At 68.7% G+C, this 17,315-nt stretch overlaps 4 protein-coding genes across 8 annotated transcripts; 1 reads left to right on the top strand and 3 right to left on the bottom strand.

Annotated features, from left to right (window-relative positions):
* Window positions 1-79: 79 nt before the first annotated feature.
* HNRNPL (heterogeneous nuclear ribonucleoprotein L) lies at window positions 80-6,735 on the bottom strand. 3 transcript variants are annotated; one of them, XM_083853081.1, is made up of 13 exons: window positions 6,475-6,735; window positions 5,530-5,648; window positions 5,165-5,402; window positions 4,874-4,959; window positions 4,601-4,697; window positions 4,440-4,512; window positions 1,958-2,029; window positions 1,596-1,876; window positions 1,383-1,504; window positions 1,108-1,309; window positions 933-990; window positions 708-803; window positions 80-239 (listed from the first exon to the last, which is right to left on the bottom strand). In XM_083853081.1, exons 1-13 carry the CDS (start codon window positions 6,700-6,702, stop codon window positions 181-183), a joined length of 1,731 nt encoding a protein of 576 aa, XP_083709207.1. In that variant the 5' UTR covers window positions 6,703-6,735; the 3' UTR covers window positions 80-180. The 3 variants fall into 3 exon arrangements, with proteins under 3 accessions (XP_083709207.1, XP_083709206.1, XP_083709205.1); XM_083853080.1 differs by having other exon boundaries at window positions 708-836; window positions 6,475-6,734; XM_083853079.1 differs by having other exon boundaries at window positions 1,596-2,029.
* Window positions 6,736-7,919: 1,184 nt separating this feature from the next.
* Window positions 7,920-10,777, bottom strand: SIRT2 (sirtuin 2). Its single transcript, XM_083853042.1, has 14 exons — window positions 10,688-10,777; window positions 10,535-10,597; window positions 10,285-10,443; window positions 10,005-10,111; window positions 9,838-9,894; window positions 9,669-9,737; window positions 9,437-9,566; window positions 9,276-9,335; window positions 9,083-9,138; window positions 8,921-8,997; window positions 8,746-8,797; window positions 8,592-8,659; window positions 8,259-8,325; window positions 7,920-8,150 (listed from the first exon to the last, which is right to left on the bottom strand). Exons 1-14 carry the CDS (start codon window positions 10,701-10,703, stop codon window positions 7,959-7,961), a joined length of 1,173 nt encoding a protein of 390 aa, XP_083709168.1. The 5' UTR covers window positions 10,704-10,777; the 3' UTR covers window positions 7,920-7,958.
* Window positions 10,778-10,876: 99 nt separating this feature from the next.
* On the top strand, window positions 10,877-13,305 carry NFKBIB (NFKB inhibitor beta). The gene is given in 7 exon segments (XM_083853043.1): window positions 10,877-11,126; window positions 11,129-11,220; window positions 11,628-11,733; window positions 11,833-12,052; window positions 12,447-12,535; window positions 12,638-12,904; window positions 13,042-13,305. Coding segments are annotated over 7 exon segments (987 nt in total). The 5' UTR covers window positions 10,877-10,961; the 3' UTR covers window positions 13,090-13,305.
* A 38-nt stretch (window positions 13,306-13,343) lies between these two features.
* Window positions 13,344-17,256, bottom strand: SARS2 (seryl-tRNA synthetase 2, mitochondrial). Of its 3 annotated transcripts, none has more exons than XM_083853039.1 (16): window positions 17,008-17,256; window positions 16,576-16,671; window positions 15,944-15,973; window positions 15,711-15,851; window positions 15,555-15,609; window positions 15,376-15,439; window positions 15,159-15,264; window positions 14,981-15,028; window positions 14,791-14,899; window positions 14,623-14,668; window positions 14,446-14,533; window positions 14,248-14,360; window positions 14,062-14,155; window positions 13,860-13,952; window positions 13,678-13,743; window positions 13,345-13,589 (listed from the first exon to the last, which is right to left on the bottom strand). In XM_083853039.1, the coding sequence occupies exons 1-16, from the start codon at window positions 17,239-17,241 to the stop codon at window positions 13,383-13,385; spliced, it is 1,590 nt and encodes a 529-aa protein (XP_083709165.1). In that variant the 5' UTR covers window positions 17,242-17,256; the 3' UTR covers window positions 13,345-13,382. The 3 variants fall into 3 exon arrangements, with proteins under 3 accessions (XP_083709166.1, XP_083709165.1, XP_083709167.1); XM_083853041.1 differs by having other exon boundaries at window positions 13,347-13,589; window positions 17,227-17,256; XM_083853040.1 differs by lacking the exon at window positions 15,944-15,973 and having other exon boundaries at window positions 13,344-13,589.
* Between the last annotated feature and the right edge of the window lie 59 nt (window positions 17,257-17,315).

The following is a 17,315-nucleotide window of genomic DNA, read 5'->3' as shown; positions in this document are numbered from 1 at the left end:
ACACGCACAGTCGTCCTTAAAAATGGGGGGGTGAAAATGGGGGGGAGAAAAAAAGGGGGGGGGGGGCACCGCCGCGGGTGGCCTCTGCTCCACTTGGCTTTATTTTTTTTTTAAAAAAAAAAAAAAAAAAGGAAAATGAACCAAACCGACGAGGGCGGGGGGGCCCCGCGGGGGGGCCGCTTAGGAGGCGTGCTGGGCCGTGGAGAAGCAGAGCTTGAGCGTGTAGGGGTACGGCCCGTCTGCGGGGAGACAGAGGGTTAACAGTGAGGGGGGGGAAAGGGGGGGGGGCCGGGGGGGGTGGGGGTAAATGGGGGGAACCGGGGGTGGTTGGGGGTAAATAGAGGGGAACTGGGGGAGTTCAGGGGGGTTTGGGGGGAAAGGGGGGGGCTTCGGGGTGGTTTGGCTTAAATAAAGGTGAAGTTGGGGGGCTCGGGGGCGGTTCGGGTTAAGCAGAGGGGAATTTGGGGGGTGGGGGGGTTGGGGTTAAATAAAGGGGAAAGTAGAGGTGGTTTGGCGTAACTAGGTATTAGCAAAGCTGAATTGGGGGAATTTGGGGTGTTTGGGGTTAAATAACGGTGAATTTGGGATTGTTTCAGCTTAACTAGAGGTTAGCAAAGGCGAATCGGGGGAATTTGGGGGTGTTTGGGGTTCAATAAAGGTGAATTTGGGGTTGTTTTGGCCTCTTTAGCCCCCCCGCGGCCACTTACTGGGGTTCTTCATCTGGTAGTGGTTGAGGAAGCCGAGGGTCTCGAGCGCGTCGCTCTTGGACTCCCACTCGAGCAGCCCCGAGGAGCTGCGCTCGCCTGCGGACGAGTGCCCCTTCCTCAGCCCGGCGGCTGCGGGCGGCCGTGCCGCCCCCGTCCCGGCCCCCCCGGGACCCCCGCCGGGGCAGGGAGCACCCGCGCGGCCGCTCCCTGCCCTCCCGCACTTACTCTTCCCCGAAAACACCTTGACGGAGGACGGCCGCTTGACGCCCAGCTCATCGCAGATCTGCCAACGCCGAAAACACATCAAAAACACGCGAAACAGGGGGGGGGGGGGTTTGGCCCTGCGGGGCGCGAGGAGGAGGAGGAGGGGGGGGCGGGGGGAGGAAGGCTGGCGGCGCACCTCGTAGAAGTTGTCCTCGGTCACCTCGAGGGGGGCGTTGAAGAAGTGCAGCACGTTGCTGGGGTGCTGGATCCTGTTCTTGGCCGCCTGCTCCGGGGTGGAGAAGCGGTTGTTGCGCGAGCCGCTGAAGTCCTTGTAGCTGCACGAGCCGTCCTCCAGCCCGTACGACTGCCCGGGCATGATGGCCTGCTGCTTGGACACGCTGCGGGGACAGGGGGGGGTCAGCACGGCCGCGGTGCCGCCCCCCGGCCCCCCCCCCGGCCCCCGGGCCCCACCAGACGTTGAGCTTCTGCCCGAACATGAAGTTGTTGTTGAGGTGCGTGATGGCGCGGTCCACGGCGTAGCCGTCCGCCATCTCCACCATGGCCGCGCCCGGCTTGCTCTTCATGAACTTCACCTGGGGAACACCCGAAACGAGCCATTTTCCGAGGGTTTTGCCCCAAAACGCCCTGCGGGGGGGTGTTGGGGGGGCGCCCGGCCGCGCTCACCTTCTCCACGTTGCCGTAGAGGCAGAAGATGTTGAAGACGCGGTCGCAGTTCATCTTGGACTGGTCCAGGCCGTACACCATCAGCACGGGGCTGTCGGCGTGGGGGCCGTACTCGGGGGGGGGCGGCGGGGGGGGCGGGTGCCCGTACTGGGGGCCGTAGCGGCTGGGCCCCCGGCGGTGCCCCCCCACGGGGGGCCCCATCCTCCTGCCTTCGTAGTGGGGCGGGGGGGGGCCGTAGCCCTCGTCGTGGTAGTGCCCGTGGTAGCCGCCGTGGGGGCCTCCTGTGGGGGGGGGGGCACGGTTGAGAGGGTTGGGACCCCCGCCGGCACCCCCGTACCCCCCCCCACTGCCCCGTGCCCTACCGTACTCCGCCGGGTGGTCCCCGAGGAGGGGGGGCTGCCGCTGCCGCTTGCTGGGGTTGCCGCCGGGCTCGCCTGCGGGGGGGAAGCAGAGGGGGGGGCACAAGCGTCACGGGGAGGGGGGGGGACGCAGCTCCGGGGTCCCCCCCTCCGAGTCCCTGACGCCCTGGCCCCGGAGGCTTTCTGAGGGGGAGGGGGGGGGGGGTCCCAGGCGGCTCCTGGAGGCGTTTTGTTCCCCCTCCCCCCCCAGGAGCGGAGGGCCTGAGCCCTCTCCCCGTTCCCCCCCACCCCGCTGCTGCCCCCCCCCCACCCAAATTTCCCTCCCGTGTCCCCGTCCCCCCCCCCCAAATCGCCCGCGGGGACCGGGACGGGGCTGCCTGCAGCGCCCCCCGCTGCGCGCCCCCAGCTCCGGGCCGCCGCCGGTTTCTTTTAACGACCATTAAAAAAAAAAAAACAAACAACAAAAACTAAAACCAAATAAATTAACGTACAGGAAGAAATTAAAACAAAGTGGCAAGACATCCACCCCCCCCGCCCCGACAAAGGGGAGAGGGGGGGGGCGAGACCGGTACAGGCAGCAAAGCCCCAGCGGGACTCGGTGAGAGGAGCCGCCAGCCGCGGCCGGGACGCGCTCAGGTCGCTCTTCTCTTCCCTTCGCCTGCTCCGAGGCCGGTGCCAGCCCCACAAGGACGGAAAAGGGCTACTTACAGCGGGGGGGGCGGGCGGGCCCCGCGCCGGGGAAAAACGCGCTCTTTCTCTTACCATTGGACGCGTCAAGAGTGAGTTAGCACAGTTGTGAAAGATGGCGGCCCATCAAACATACACTGCGACCCTGCATCACATGGTTTCAGAGTCACAAACACAGGTCAAAGGCACGGAACCGCTACAATTCGCTTAAAAAAAACAGCAAAGTCTCTTAAAAAAAAAAAAAGCAAAGTCTCTAAAAAAATAAAAAAAAAAGCAGTCTTTAAAAAAAAAAAACTAAAGTCTCTTTGAAAAGGCTAAGCTCTTTTAAAAGCCTCAACTCCTTAAAAGAACCTACCATCGTTAAGAGAGGCTCGAGTCCTTAAAAAAAAAAAAACAGCCTGACATCTTTAAAAAAAAAGCCTGACATCCTCAAAGCAAAGTCAAATCCTTTAGACCAAAGGAGAATCCTTCAAAAAGCAAAAGCCTCTCGCGAGGCAAGGTCTCACGGCTGCTCGGCCCTCAGGTACCTCAGGTACCGGCCGAGGGGGTGGTGAGGGGGAGTGTTCCTCCGTGTGGTGTGCGGTGTCGGTGTCGGGGCGCTGCTCGCGGTGTGCGTGTCTCCTCTGTGAGCGCGCGCGTGCGGCGCGCGCGGCCCAGCTACGGCCTGCCGGGGCTCTGTGTGCCCCGGGGCTCGCTTTGGGTTTTGCTTTTCCTCCGCTCGGCGGCGCTGGCAGCGGCGGCAGGTGAGGCCCGCGGGAGGAAGCCGAGCGAGCAAAGGAGCTGCCCTCCCCCAGCAACCCGCGCTGAGCGCCATCCTAAGTCTTGGAGGGCCTCGGATCTACTCCGTTCTCCGATAAAGGCGCCGCCGGCCGTGTGCTGAGGACCCTCTGGGCCGTGTTTCCTAGGCGTGTGTACCTTCTCGGGCTCGGTGTGCCTTGGTTTAAGTAAGAGGAGTGTCTGCTGGGGCACGCGGCGCCTCTTTCTCTGTGCTGCAGATAGTCCTTGGGCCGCGGGGCCGTGTCCTTGCTGCACTGAGCTCTGGGTGCTGCTTGGCTCTGGATGCTGCGTGTTTTCTCCGAGTGAGGTTTTTTGTTTTTGTTTTTGTTTGTTTGGTTTTGGTTATTTTTTGGCTTTTCTACACTGTGTGGTGGTGTGAGCAGTGTGCAGAGGCAGGTCGGGACTTCCGCCGTGGTACGATCCCCGTTTAAAAACGGGGGAGGGGGGGGACGTCCGGCCGTCCGGCGGGGAAGGCAGCGATTCCTCGGCGGGGACCGCGGCGACCCCCCCCGCGCCCGCCGCCCCCGCTTCGAGGCCGACAGCCCCGGCTTTCAAACGGGACCGGGAGGGACCCCCCCGGGGGGGGGGGTTCGGGCGGCGTTCGCCCCGGTAAATCTCCCGGGAGCCGGCGCCTCCCCCCCGGTTTCGCCCACGCGCGGCCCCGCTGCGGTAAGTCCCGAGGCCGAGGCGCGCGGGGGGGGCTGCCTGCACCCCGCCTGAGACCCCCCCCCGACCAGAGACTCCTCAAAAATTAAAAAAAAAAGCCCCAGACCCACCCGCGCACAGGCTCCCCTCGCTCCAAGCGCCTTAACCCGAGCCTTCCCGACGGGCGACACGCGGGACGAGCCCCCGAGAGACCCCCCCCCCCCCCCCCCGGTGCTCGAAACGGGGATTTTTCCACCCAATTCGCCCCCCCCGAGCCCCTCGAGCACGGCTGGGGGCGCGGGGAGGGGGGGGCGGGCGGGCGGCATCGGGGTAACGGGAGCGCTGTGAGGGCTGCACCCGAGCCGGCGGGGATTACCTTGGCCGCTCAGGTTGGGGTTGGTGTAGTCCCACGTGTCCTGGTCGTTCTTGAAGACGTTGAGGCGCGTGGGCTGCGGGGCGGACGGACAGACGGACAGCGGGGTCAGCACCGGCGGCGTGGCGCCGCGGGGGGGGCGGGGACGGCGGGGGGGGGCTCACCTTGGCGTACTCGATCTTCAGCGTGCAGCACCCCGAGTAGATGTCGGCCCCGTTGAGGGACGCCTTGGCGCGCTGCGCGCTCTGCACCGAGTCGAACGTGCGCGGCGTTAAGGAATTGGGGACAAAAAGGTGTTTTATGGCCGTTTTCCCTGTCCGGGAGCGGGGCCGAGAGTGGGCAGGCCCCTAAGGGATGCCTCGCCGGGGGCGCAGCCACCGAAACACCGCCCGGGGAGCGGCGGAGCCCGACGCGGACCCCCAGGCACTGAAGGATATTCCACCATGGCCTGCACGCCGTTCTTGCGGAAGATGACGATCCTCTGCACGGGGCCGCAGGGGTTGCAGATGGTGTAGAGCACGTCCTGCGGGGGGGGGGCACGGTGAGGGGGCCGCCTCCAGGACCCCCCAAATCGCCCCCAAGGGCAACGAGCCGCACAGCCACAGTGCCAAAAACGAGGGGGATCGGGTTCGAGGCCGCTCAGGACCCCCTCAGGACGCGTTCCCCGTGGTGTTGACGCCCCCCAAACCTCCCCCAGCGCCCCCCCCCCCCCCCAAGCCGCCACGCACCGTGGTGATGGAGTAGATGGGGTTGAGGATGGTGAAGAGCAGCACGTTGTTGACCCCCCGCGAGTCGTCGGCGTCGCCCGGGCGCGAGATCTTCTGGCTGGTGGAGTAGTTGACGAAGGCGGGGTGCCCGGCGATGTAGATCTGGTTGTCCGCCGCGTAGTTGACGGCGTTGCAGGCGCCCAGGATGTCCTCAAACTCCACCAGGGCCTGCCTCTTCTTGGGCATCACCACCACGTAGCTGCGGGATGGCAGGACGGGCTCGGGACGGGCTCAGAGGGGTGGCGGGGCGCCCCAATCCCTGCCCCCGGAGGAGGGGATTGGCTTTTCGGGGGCCCCAATCCCTGCCCCCCGGGGGTTTCGCTCACCTGATGGGGCCGAACTCCTGCAGGGCCTCCACCAGGTCGGCCTCCACCACGCCGTCGATCAGCCCGCGGATGTGCACCACGGGGGACGCCGGCGTCTTGTGGGGGTCGTCATAGTTCTCCTGGGGGGGGGGCAGGGGGAGGTCAGAGCGCGGCGCCCAGGGTTGCTGAGCTCTTGGTCCCCCCCAGATCCCTGCGGCAGGCAGGGGGCAGCGACCCCACAAAGGGTCCCGCAGCCCCATGCGCACCCTCCCCTCGTCCTGGGGGTGCAGAGCGCCCCTCAGCTCCCAGCACCCCCGACCCCAGCCCTCAGGGCTATACCCCTTAGCCCCCTCCTCCTCTCCTTCCTCACCTCTTCTTCTTCCTTCCCCCTCCTCCTCTTCCTCCTCCCCCCTCCTCTTCTTCGTCACGTTCCTCCTCCTCCTCACCCCCCTCCTCTTCTTCCCGTCTCCTTCTCCTCTTCCTCTCCCCTTCATCCCCTCTTCTTCCTCACCCCATCCCCTCTTCTTCCTTCCCCCCTCCTCCTCTTCCCTCCTTCTTCCCTCCCCCACCTCTTCTTCCTTCCTCCATCTCCTCTTCCTCCCCTCCTCTTCCTCCCTCCCCCTCCTGCTCTTCCTCCCCTTTCTCCCAACCTCCTCCTCTTCTTCTTCCTCCCCCCTCCCTTCTCCTCTCCCCCCTCCCCCTCCTCGTCTCCCTCCTGCTCTTCCTCCCTCCCCTCTCCTCCTCTTCCTCCCCCCTCCCCTATTCTTCCCCCCTCCCCCCTCCTCCTCTTCCTCCCCCCTCCCCCTCCCCCCCCCTGCTCTTCTTCCTCCCCCCTTTCTCCCATCCTCCTCTCCCTCCCCCCTCCCCCCCTCCCCCTGCTCTTCCACCTCCCTCCTCCTCCTCCTCCTCTTCCTCCCCCCTTTCTCCCATCCTCCTCTTCCTCCCCCCCCCCCCCCCCCCGCTCACCGCTCCGGCCGCCCCGGGCCCTCCGCCGCCCCCCCCCGGCCCCCCCGGCCCGTGCGGCGGGGGCTCGGCGTTCTCCGTCTTCTGGCGCTTGGGGGCCCGCCCGCCCTCGCCGCCCCCGCCGTAGTAGCGGCCCGAGCCGCCGCCGCCGCCCGCCGCCATTTTGCCCATGTCGGCCCCGCGCCCGCCGCCCTCGGCGCTCTGCGGGCCCCGCCACCGCCGCCGCGACATGGCGCCTCGCTCCGCCGCGCCGCCTCCGCCCCGCCCCTATTGGGCGGCGCCGCCGCCACTCAGGCGGGGCCCGAGCCTCATTGGCCCGCTCGGCCTCCGGCCCGCCCACCGCCGCGATTGGGCTCGGCGGCGCTCCTGGCTGTCAGCGCGGGAGGCGCTTCTCATTGGCTGGGGCGCGCGTCCGTTCGCCCGCCCACCGAGCTGGTTGGCTGGGGAGGCTGTCCGTCTGGGCTGCGCCCCGCCCATCTTCACGGCCCCTGCGCCGAGGCTCCGCCTTCTTCTTCCCGACTCGCTGAGTTCCCCAGAAGGCCTTTCGGCAGCGGGTCGCGAGGCTATTGGTCGAACGGAACGCCGATCAACATCCCTTAGCTCTGATTGGCTCCTGCTCTTGCCTCTCACGACCCCTTCGGGCTCTCCCTCGGGGACAACCCCAGGGCGCGCAAGGGGGCTCGAATCTTATTGGCCAAGCCAGCTGCCTATCAACCCCAACTCCAGCTCAGATTGGCCGCCACCCTCAGGCTTCACTTCTGATTGGCCGGGCCCCTCAGAGCTGGCCCTGCCCACCACCTTTGGCTACGGCGGGACCCCCGGGGGGGGGGGGCAGAAGCCCTCAGAGCCCCTCCGGGGCCGGTTGGTGCCCCCCGAACCCTAAAAGTGCTGGAATCCCTCCCAAAAAGTGCTCGAATCCTCCCCAAAAAGTATTGGGACCCCCAAAGAGGCCCCTGAGAGCCCCCCAAAAGTGCTGCCCCCCCCCGAGCCCATTGGGGCCCCCCAGAGCCCCCGAAAATTGCTGTGCCCCCCCCCCCAAGGGGCTTGGATCCCCCCCAGGGCCCCCCAAAATTGCAGGGACCCCCCCAAAAAAGTTCTGGGACCCCTCCAAGAGGCTGAGACCCCCCCCAGAGTCCGCCAAAAGGGGCTGCCCCCCCATGAAAATTGCCCCGCCCCCCAAGTGCCCCCAAAGAGGGCCAGGACCCCCCAAAAGGCTGACTGAAGCCCCCCCAGAACCCCCAAAAGTACTGGAATCTCCCCCAAAGTGCTGGGGCCCCCCCCTCCGACCCCCCCCACCAATTGGGACCCCCCCACAGCCCCCCAAAAGGGACTGAGACCCCCCAGGGCTGGGGCCCAGTACCCCCAGTGCCCCCCACCCCAACCCCCCTTCCCTAAATGCCCCCCCCAAACATGTCCCCCCCCCCCCAAAAAAACAAACCACACACAACTGGGGCTGAAACGCGTCCCTTTACTGCCCCCACCCCTCCCTACGGCGGGGGGGCCCCGCTCCCCTCCTGGGGCTTGCTGGGGCCCCCCCCCCGCCCCTCCTCCTTGCCCCCCCCGGCCTTTTTGCCTGCCCCCCCACCCTCGCCGTTGCCCCCCGGGGCCTTTTTGTCGCCCCCCCGGGCCTTGGCATCGATGGCGGCGTGCTCCTTCCTCACCAGCTCCTGCAGCTCCTCCTGCGGGGACGGGGTGTAAGTGACCCCCCCCCGGATTGTGAGACCCCCCCGGGCCCCCCCCCAGCCATGGGACCCCCCCCAAATCATGGGGGGGGGGGGGGGCCGTACCTTCCAGCCCAGCAGCTCCGCCAGCTCCAGGCAGCCTTGGTCGCAGTCCCCCAGCCAGGCCACGTCCCTGGGGAAGGGGGGAGAGCGGGATTTTTTTTGGGGGGGGCGGGAGGTTGATTGGGTAGCCCCCCTATTTGTGAGGGGGGGGCATAACCCCTCAGCACCCCCATAAGAAAAAAAGAGAGCTCAGCTGCTTTTCTCCCCCCCAGCTGCTGTAAATGGGGGACCCTGTTCCCCCCACCCCAATGTGCCCCCCCCAATCCTCCCGGACCCCCCCCCCCCCGAGCCCCCTCTACCCCCCCCCCCCGACCCCCCCAACCCCCCCCCCCCCACCTGTAGGCTTTGTCCGAGTCGAAGTCCATCCCGCAGCCGAAACCCATCAGGGACATGAAGGGGTCGCTCTGGGGTTGGGGGGGTGGGGAAGAGAGAAATAGCACGGGGGGGGCATTAACAATTGCCCCCCCCCCCATTTGCCCCCCCCCCTCACCTGCCCCGTCTTCTCCTTGTTGATGAGGACCCGGGGGGTGCTGGCGGGGACCCTGCGGGGGGGCGAGAAAGGGGCAGGTGAGGGGGCAGAGGACACGGGGGGGGGCAATGACACAAGGGGGGGGGACACAACGACATGGGGGGGGACACGACGCCCTGGGGGGGGGGCACACGACCTGCTGACGAGGGAGGCGAAGGGCTGGACCTGCAGCGAGGTGCCCATGATGAGGAGCAGGTCGACCTTCTGGAAGTCCTGGGGGGGGGGGGGACAGGGGGATGTGGGGGTGAGGCCGTGGCCCCCCCCTCGTCCCGTGGCCCCCCCCCCGCAAAGCACTCACCAACTGCAACAGCGTGAAGAAGCGCGAGGGGAGACTCTCACCGAAAAACACGATGTCTGGGGAGGGGAACAACAACGAGGGGGGGCCGACAGATGTAGAAGGGAATAAAAACGGGGGGGGGCAACACTTGTGGTGCCCCCACACTTTAAAATTTTAAGGGGGGGGGGGCACTGGATCCCCGCCCCCCCCTCACCTGGCTTCACCACACTCTGGCACTTCTCGCACTTGGGGACGAGGGACGAGAGGATGCGCTCTGCGGCAGGGGGGGGCCGGCAGAGCTCAGGGTTTTTTTATTTTCCGGGGGGGGGGGGCAGCACTGGGAGCCCCCCCGTGCCCCCCCCCGGCCGCCGTTACCCTTCATCCAGTGCAGGCTGTAGGGCTGGCGGCAGGAGGCCCGCGTGCAGTGGGAGGTGAAGAAGGTGCCGTGCGCCTCCACCAGCTCCTCGGGCTCCAGCCCCGCCACCCGCTCCAGGGTGTCGATGTTCTGGGGGTGAGGGGGGGGCGTTCGCACCGGGGGGGGCCTTAGAGCCGGTGGGGGGGCCTTGGAGACGGGGGGGGGGGGCAGGAAATGTTTTGGGGCGCACACCTGGGTGTAGCAGCGCAGCAGCAGCCCCTTCTCCTTCAGCAGGCGCATGAAGTAGTGGCATACGGTGGGCTGGGGGGGGACAGGATTTAAGGGGGGGGCACAGAATTTAAGGGGGGCATGGCGTGTGCCCCCCCCCCCCCCATTGTCCCCCCCAGGATCCTTTTCTTACCTTGAGCTGCCCTGGAAGCAGCTCCTTGGCCAGGGCGAAGAAAGGCTCCGGGTGTTCCTGGGGGAGAAGAGAGGGGAAAATGAAGCCGGGGGGGGGGGGGGGGGGGCAGGGCCCTGGGGGGGTGTCAGGACTCTGAGGGGGGGGCTCCCGAAGCCCCCCCCGCACACCTTGAAGTAGGCGATGTCGAAGATGGCCTCGGGGTAGGGCAGCGCGTAGTGCGCCAGGTTGGCGTAGAGCCCGGTGCCGGGCGAGCGGAAATCGGGGATCCCGGCGGCTGCGGGGGGAGGACGGGGGGGCAACGTCAGCGACCCCCCCGGCCCCGTTAAGCCCCCCGTTACCCCCTGTCCCCATTACCCCCCGGCCCCGTTACCTGCCCGTTACCCCCTGTCCCCATTACCCCCCCCGGCCCCGTTAACCCCCCCCGTTCCCCCCCCCGGCCCCGCTCACCCGTGGAGATGCCGGCGCCCACCATGCACACCACGCGGCGGCACCGCCCGCTCTGCACGAACCGGGCCACGCCGGGCAGCGACAGCTCGTCCAGCACCCGCTCCGCCGGCTCCGAGCCCAGGCCCAGCGTCCGCGCCAGGAGGCTCCGCAGCAGCTCCACTGCGGGGGGGGGGGGGGGCGCCGTTAAACCCCCCCCGGTTCCCCCGGTCCCTCCACCCCCCCCCCCCCCGCCCCGGTTCGCGGCCCTTACTCTCGGCCTCCCCCGCAGCACCGCCCTCGGGCTCCGCCTCCTCGCCGGCCTCGGCACCGGGCGCTGCGGGGCAAAGGGGGAGGGGGCCGGGGGGGAGTGTCAGGGGGCGCCGCCACCGGACCGCCCCCCGTCCCCCCGCCAGGCCCCGGTTACCGTCCTCGGCCGACATGGGCAACTCCCGGCGTGCCCCGCGCCGCCACACCTCCCGGCGTGCCCCGCGCGGGGCCGCGCTGATTGGCTGAAACCCATCGGGAGTCCGGGCGGACTACACCTCCCGGCACCCCCCGCGCGGGGAAGCGCCTATTGGCTGAACCCGTCGGACTACAACTCCCGGCACCCCCCGCGCGCCGTTTCCCCCCCCCCTCCATTACCGGGGATTTCCCGGGACGGCGGCGCGGGCCCATGGCGGCCTGAGCGCGGCCCCGGCATGGCGGCCGCGGAGGCGGCGGCGCCGCCGCCAGCGGGCGATGGGGGAAAGCGGCCGGAGGGCGACGAGTGGTGTGACAGCGGCCTGGGCTCGCTGGGCGACGGGCAGCTGGCGCCGCTGCCCGCCAGCCCCGGCCCGCTCCCGGGGCCCGGCGGCCTGCCCGGGTCCCCCCCGGTAACGAGGAGGCCCCGGCGGCGGCCCCAGACCCCGAGGCCTGGCTGCGGCACGTGCTGAGCTTCGTCACCGAGGACGGCGACACGTGAGGGGGGGCGGAATGGGGGGGGGGGGGGGCGGGGACCGGGGACGGTGGGGGGGGGGCGGAGACCCGGACCGGGGACCAGGACCGGGGGGGGGGGGCGGGGCGGCGTCCCCTTGTTTTAGGGCCGGGGGCTCTCCCTGTCTTCTTTTAGGACCGGGGCGCCCCCCCCCCCCGTTTTAGGACCGGGGCGCCCCCCCCCCCCGTTTACGACCGGGGCGCCCCCCCCCTTGTAGGATCGGGGCGCCCCCCCTTGTAGGATCGGGGCACCACCCCTTGTAGGGCCGGGGTCCCCCCTTGTAGGATCAGGGCGCCCCCCTGTTTTAGGATCGGGCCGACCCCCCCCCCCCCCCCCCCATGTAGGACAGGGCCACTTCATGGCCGTGCTGACCCCCTCGCCCCTGTTTTAGGGCCCTGCACCTCGCCGTCATCCACGAGCACGAGGCCTTCCTGGACTCCATCCTGCAGCGCACCGAGGGCACGGCGTACCTGGACCTGCAGAACGACCTGGGGCAGGTAACGGGGCCGGGGGGGGCGGACAGGTGTATACTGGGGGGGGGAGTGTTAAATAAAGCTAAAACCTCCTTTTATTTGTGTTCACCCCCCCCCCCCCAGACCGCGCTGCACCTCGCCGTCATCCTCGGGCTGCCGGCCTTCGTGCGCAAGCTGCGGGCGGCGGGCGCGGGGCCGGGGGTGCAGGAGCGGGGGGGGCACACGGCGCTGCACCTGGCCTGCCGCGAGGGGCAGCCCGCCTGCGCCCGCCACCTCCTGGGGCCCCCCCACGCGCCCCCCGCCGCTGAGACGCGGGAGCAGCTGGAGAGCGTGAATTATGATGGTGGGGGGGGGACGGGGGGGGTGGTGGGAGGGGGCGTTGGGGGGTACGGGCAGGGTACGGGGGGGGGGGAATGGGATCTGGAGGGGGAAACGGGGAAAATGGGATATGGGGGGGGAAATGGGATCGGGGGGGGAAAGGGATATAGGGGGGGACATGGGATGGGATACAGGGGGAGATGAGATGGGGACAGGACTGGGGGGGACACGGGAGGGGGGCACAGGATCGGGGGGGGATGCAGGATATGGGACGTGGGGGGGATACAGAGGGACAAAACGGGGCTGGGGGCGTGGGGACACAGAGAACACACCGCAGGGTTATGGCACGGGGACGTTGGGGGGGGACACGCGATGCCGGGGGGGGGCATCCCGGTGACGTCCCCGTGCCCCCCCCCCAGGTTACACCCCCCTGCACGTCGCCGTCCTGCGCAAGGACGTGGAGCTGGTGCAGCTGCTGCTGCGCGCCGGCGCCGACCTCAACAAAGCGGTGAGCGCGGCCGCGCCGGGGGGGGGTGTGGGGGGGGGCACGATGCCATCCCTGACCCCCCCCCCCCCCCGTGTGCGTGTGTGTTTCTCCCCAAAATAAAAGGAGCCGAGCTGTGGCCGCACCCCCCTGCACCTGGCGGTGGAGGCGCAGAGCCCCGAGCTGGCGGAGCTGCTGCTGCGGGCGGGGGCCGACCCGGCGGCGCGGGGGTACGGGGGGCGCACCCCCCTCTACAGCGCCCGGCACCGCCCCGACCCCCGCCTGCCCCAGCTGCTGCGCGCCTTCGGGGCCCCCGACCCCCCCGGCGACTCGGAGGACAGCGAGGACGACGACGAGGACGACGACGGCGACGACGGCAACGACAGCAGCGGCGTGAGTAGCCCCCCCCCCCGAAATCGCATCCTCCCCCCCCCCCAAAAAAACTGCCCACGTCCCCGGGGGGGGGCACCCCCAGATTTTGCGGGAGGGGCTGAATGCCGTTGTGTGTGTCCCCCCCCCCCCCCCCCCAGGAGGAATACGACGACATCGTCATCAACAGCGGCCGCTGCGTGGACTGAGGGCCCCCCCCAGACCTGCGGGGCCGCCCCCCCGGACCTGCAGCTGCCTTCCCCTATTTATCGGGGCCCCCCGAAGCCATGGGCTGGACTTTGGGGGGGCCCACACGCCCCCTCCTGCCCCTTCTCCCTGGCCGTAGCATAGAGGATTTCTATCAATCGTTGTAAAATAAAAAATAAAAGGGGGGGGGCAGCCCCCCTCCATGTGCCCCCCCACCCCCCAAATCCCATGAAACGCCTGTCGATGTTTTATTGCTGGGGGGAGTGGCGAAAGCGGCGTTTATTTGAGGGGCTCGTTAACATTCTGGGGAGGGGAGGGGCATCTGCGTGTCCCCCCGAGGCTCCTCCGTGCCCCCCCTGGCATGGGCCCCCCCCTCGGCCCCCCCTGGCCCCCCCCCGGGCTGGTTGGGGCCGATGTAGCGCAGCAGCGGCGCTGGGGGCTGCGTGAGCACGGCGCGGCCGACGAAGGGCTGCAGGGCGGGGGGCACGCGAACGCTGCCGTCCTGGCGGGGGGGGACAAAGACAAAAGAAGCGTTAGCCCCCCCTCTGTGCGCCCCCCCACCTCGTGTCCCCCCCCCCCCCGCCACGCACCGGCTGCTGGTTGCACTCCAGGAGGGCGATGAGCATCCGCGACACGGCGCAGGCTGTGCCGTTCACCTGGGGGGGGCAAAGGATGGGGTGTGAAGGGATGGGGGGGCTTGGAAAAAACCCTGGGGGGGGGCTCAAACCCCCTGGGTGGGGCTCAAACCCCCTGGGTGGGGCTCAGCACCCACCGTGTGCGCGTGGCGCAGCCGCCCAGCCCCGTCGCTGTACATGATGTTGAGCCGCCGGCTTTGGTAGTCGGTGCAGTTGGAGGCGCTGGAGATCTAAAACGGGGGGGGGGAACACTGTGGGGACCCCCAAATCCCACCCCCAGCACGCCCTGGGGGGGTAACTTGCCCCCCCCGGGTTAATTTGCCCCCTCCCTGCTCTCACCTCCCCGTACTTGCCCCGGCCGGGCATCCAGGCTTCGATGTCGAACTTGCGGTAGGCGGGGAGCCCCAGCTCCTGCGTGGGCATGTCGAGGACGCTGCGGGGAGCGGGACTGAAATATTGGGGGGGGGGGACACAGGGCAGGGCCCCCCCCCGCCCTCCTCTTCCTCCTCGCCCCCCCAGACTGACCGGTAGTGCAGCCCCAGCTCGGAGAAGATTTCCTTCTGCAGCGCCACGAATTCATCCAGCAGCTCCTCGCTCTCCGTCCCGCTCTCGGCCGCCGTCACCCCGAACATCTCCACCTGGGGGGGCAGCGTGGTCCCGAGCGCCCCCCCCACGGTGGTCCTGAGCCCCCCCCGGTGGTGCTGAGCACCCCCCCGCCCCTACCTTGGTGAACTGATGCACGCGGTAGAGCCCCCAGGGCTCCCGGCCCGTGTCAGTCTCAGCGCGGTAGCACGTGCTGGAGCAGACGACCCTGGGGGGGGCGGGGGGGCAGGCAGTCAATAAAGCCCCCCCCCCCCGGTGCCCCCCTGGCCCCACACAGCACCTCCACAGCCCCCGTACCTGATGGGCATGTCCTGCAGCCGCACTGCGTGGTCCATGAAGTACCCTGGGGGGAGAGACGGGGGAAAAGGGGGAGTTTGGCCCCGTTTTTCCCCGTTTTCGTCCAGTTTTTCCCTGTTTTCCCCCCCGTTTTTCCCCGTTTCCCTCCCCTTTTGCCCCATTTCTCACCTGCGATCCCCACCTCGGAGGTGCCGGCCAGGCACAGGTCCTCAAAGCGCGCGGGGTCAATGGTGTAGACGGGCGAGGGGGTGGCGTTGAGCTGCATCCCGCACCCCTCCTGGGGTGGGGGGGAGGGACAGGGGTGTCACTTCGTGCTGGGGGGGGGCAGGACCCCAAACCCCCCTGGGGGGGCACTTACAAAGACAGCGCCTCGCAGCAGGTCGGGGACCGTCATGGGCAGGAAGCCCTGGAGCAAGAGGAGCGTTTGGGGGGAGGGATTTAAGGATTTCGGGGGGGGATTTAAGGATTTGGGGTAGGAATTTAGGATTTGGGGGGGGTCACACACGTGTGTCCCCCCCCCTCGATGGTGGCCGTACCTTGGGCAGCAGCTTGGCCAGGACGAAGCTCACCAGCGCGTGCTGCAGCAGTGCGCCCGCCCCGCACAGGTAGTAGGAGCGGTGCCCCGAGACGTGCGACAGGCGCCTGGCACGGGGACACGGCTGTCACCCCACGGAGGGGGGGGGCTGCCTCCCCCGGGGGGGGTCCCCGTGCTGGATTGGGAGGGATGTGATAAAGGCGGGGGGGGGAACTCACCGCTGGCGGATGATGTCCAGCGCCTCGCCCAGCTCCAGGTGTCCCCTCGGCTGGAAGTCAAAGACTGCGGGGACAGGAGGGAGCCTTCGTCACCCTGGGGACCCTCCTCTTCCTCCCTGCACCCCCCACCGTCGGTCCCGCCCCCCAGAAAAGGTCCCCCCCCATGGGTCCCCCCCTACCTGGCTTCTCTCCCACCACCTCCATCACCCGGGCCTGGCTCTCGTCCCCGACGGGCTGGAAGGAGACGGGAGCAGGGGTGTTGGAGGGGGGGGGGGGGCAGGGGGTTTTGGGGGCAAAAAAAGGGGGTTTTGGGAGTGCCCCTCCCCCCAGCTCACCGCCTCGGGGTGGGTGCGGTTGGGGAGCTGCAGCGCCTTGAGGTAGAAGCGCTCGTCCAGTGCCGCCTCCTCGGCCAGCAGCGCCTGCAGCTGCAGCCGTACCTGGCGCCCCTGCGCCCGCAGCGCCGCGTACTCGGGGACCTGGGGGGGGAACAGGGACGAGCGTCCTGTGCCCCCCCCCCCCCCAGCTGGGTCCGGGGCACCGGGCGCCCCCTCCTGCCCCAGGGTCTTACCGCCTGCAGCGCGTCCTTGGCGTGGGAGGCCTGGGGGGGGAGAGAGGGTGAGAGATGGGGACATTTAGGGACATTTGGGGACATTTAGGGGCACTTTGGGGACAATTTGGGGATGTTTAGGGACAGTTTGGGGACAATTTGGGGACGTTTAGGGTCATTTGGGAACAACTGAGGACGTTTAGGGACATCTGGGGACAATTTGGGGATGTCCGGGGACATCTGGGGATGTCTGGGGACAATCTGGGGACATTTGGGGACGTTTGGGGATATTTAGGGACAATGTGGGGACATTTGGGGACATTTTGGGATTTTTGGGGACAATCTGGGGACATTTGGGGACATTTGGGGACATTTTGGGATTTTGGGGGACAATTTGGGGACGTTTAGGGTCATTTGGGAACATCTGAGGACGTTTAGGGACATCTGGGAACATCTGGGGACAATTTGGGGATGTTTTGGGATATTTAGGGACAATTTGGGGACATTTTGGGATATTTGGGGACAATCTGGGGACGTTTAGGGTCATTTGGGAACATCTGAGGATGTTTAGGGACATTTGGGGACGTTTGAGGACAATTTGGGGGTCATTTGGGGACAATGTCGGGACGTCTGGGGACACCTGGGGCACTCACCACCAGCTCCCGCACGCCCCGGGCCACGTCGTCCTTCTGGGCCTCGAGGCGGGCGATGGCGGCGCGCACCTCGCCCAGGCGGGCCCAGGTCTGCAGCTGGGGGCGGGGCCTGCCCTCAGGCCACGCCCATGCCGCAAGCCCCGCCCCTAGAACGCTCCGGGCCCAGCCGGCTGCTCCCCGAGGCCCCGCCCCCCGGGGACACGCCCCCAGAAGCCCCGCCCCCTTTGGGACGCCCCATTGGTCCCCAGGTCCCGCCCACCCGAAGCCCCGCCCACCTCCCGAAGCCCCGCCCACCTCCCGAAGCCCCGCCCACCTCCCACACCCCGAAGCCCCGCCCTCTCCCAGGCCCCGCCCACCCCCAGACCCCCACCCCACTCCCTCTGTCCCGCAGCCCCGCCAGGCCCCGCCCACCCGAAGCCCCGCCCCGCTCACGATGTCCCGCAGGTCGCCCTCCCGCAGCGGGCCCCGCCTCCTCTCCAGCTCGCGGCCGCTCAGCGCCTCCACGTCCAGCCGCGGCCGCGCGCTCAGCCCCTCGCGCGCGTGCTCGTACAGCCGGCTCCGCCCGGCCACGCCCCCTGCCGCGCGCCGGCCACGCCCTCCCCCCCCCGCCGCCGCCGCCGCCGCCACCCGCCGGGCCGCCGCCAGCAGCACCCTGGGCGCCGCCATCTTGGATCCGGCACCGGAAGCGGGCCCTGCACAAACCGGAAGGGGGCGGGGCTAGCCACTATTTACGCCCCTCC

This window comes from Anser anser, assembly GCF_964211835.1.
Source record: "Anser anser genome assembly, contig: HAP1_SCAFFOLD_34, whole genome shotgun sequence".
Taxonomy (NCBI): Eukaryota; Metazoa; Chordata; class Aves; order Anseriformes; family Anatidae; genus Anser; species Anser anser.
The sequence above is the reverse complement of the archived record's forward strand: the minus strand, read 5'-3'. Positions and strand labels throughout refer to the sequence as shown.

Coding starts and splice junctions, on each gene's coding strand:
- SIRT2 (XM_083853042.1), bottom strand. Junction 10,444..10,534: donor TGCTGCGGGGGAGGCCGAGA/GTAAGGGCCGCG, acceptor CCCCCCCCGCAG/TGGAGCTGCTGCGGAGCCTC. Junction 8,998..9,082: donor TCTTCACGCTGTTGCAGTTG/GTGAGTGCTTTG, acceptor CCCCCCCCCCAG/GACTTCCAGAAGGTCGACCT.
- SARS2 (XM_083853039.1), bottom strand. CDS start 17,241: ATGGCGGCGCCCAGGGTGCTGCTGGCGGCGGCCCGGCGGGTGGCGGCG. Junction 15,029..15,158: donor TGGCCAAGCTGCTGCCCAAG/GTACGGCCACCA, acceptor CTCTTGCTCCAG/GGCTTCCTGCCCATGACGGT. Junction 13,590..13,677: donor TGGAGTGCAACCAGCAGCCG/GTGCGTGGCGGG, acceptor CCCCCCCGCCAG/GACGGCAGCGTTCGCGTGCC.
- HNRNPL (XM_083853079.1), bottom strand. CDS start 6,702: ATGTCGCGGCGGCGGTGGCGGGGCCCGCAGAGCGCCGAGGGCGGCGGG. Junction 4,513..4,600: donor TGAAGATCGAGTACGCCAAG/GTGAGCCCCCCC, acceptor TCCGCCCCGCAG/CCCACGCGCCTCAACGTCTT. Junction 1,505..1,595: donor TCTACGGCAACGTGGAGAAG/GTGAGCGCGGCC, acceptor GGTGTTCCCCAG/GTGAAGTTCATGAAGAGCAA.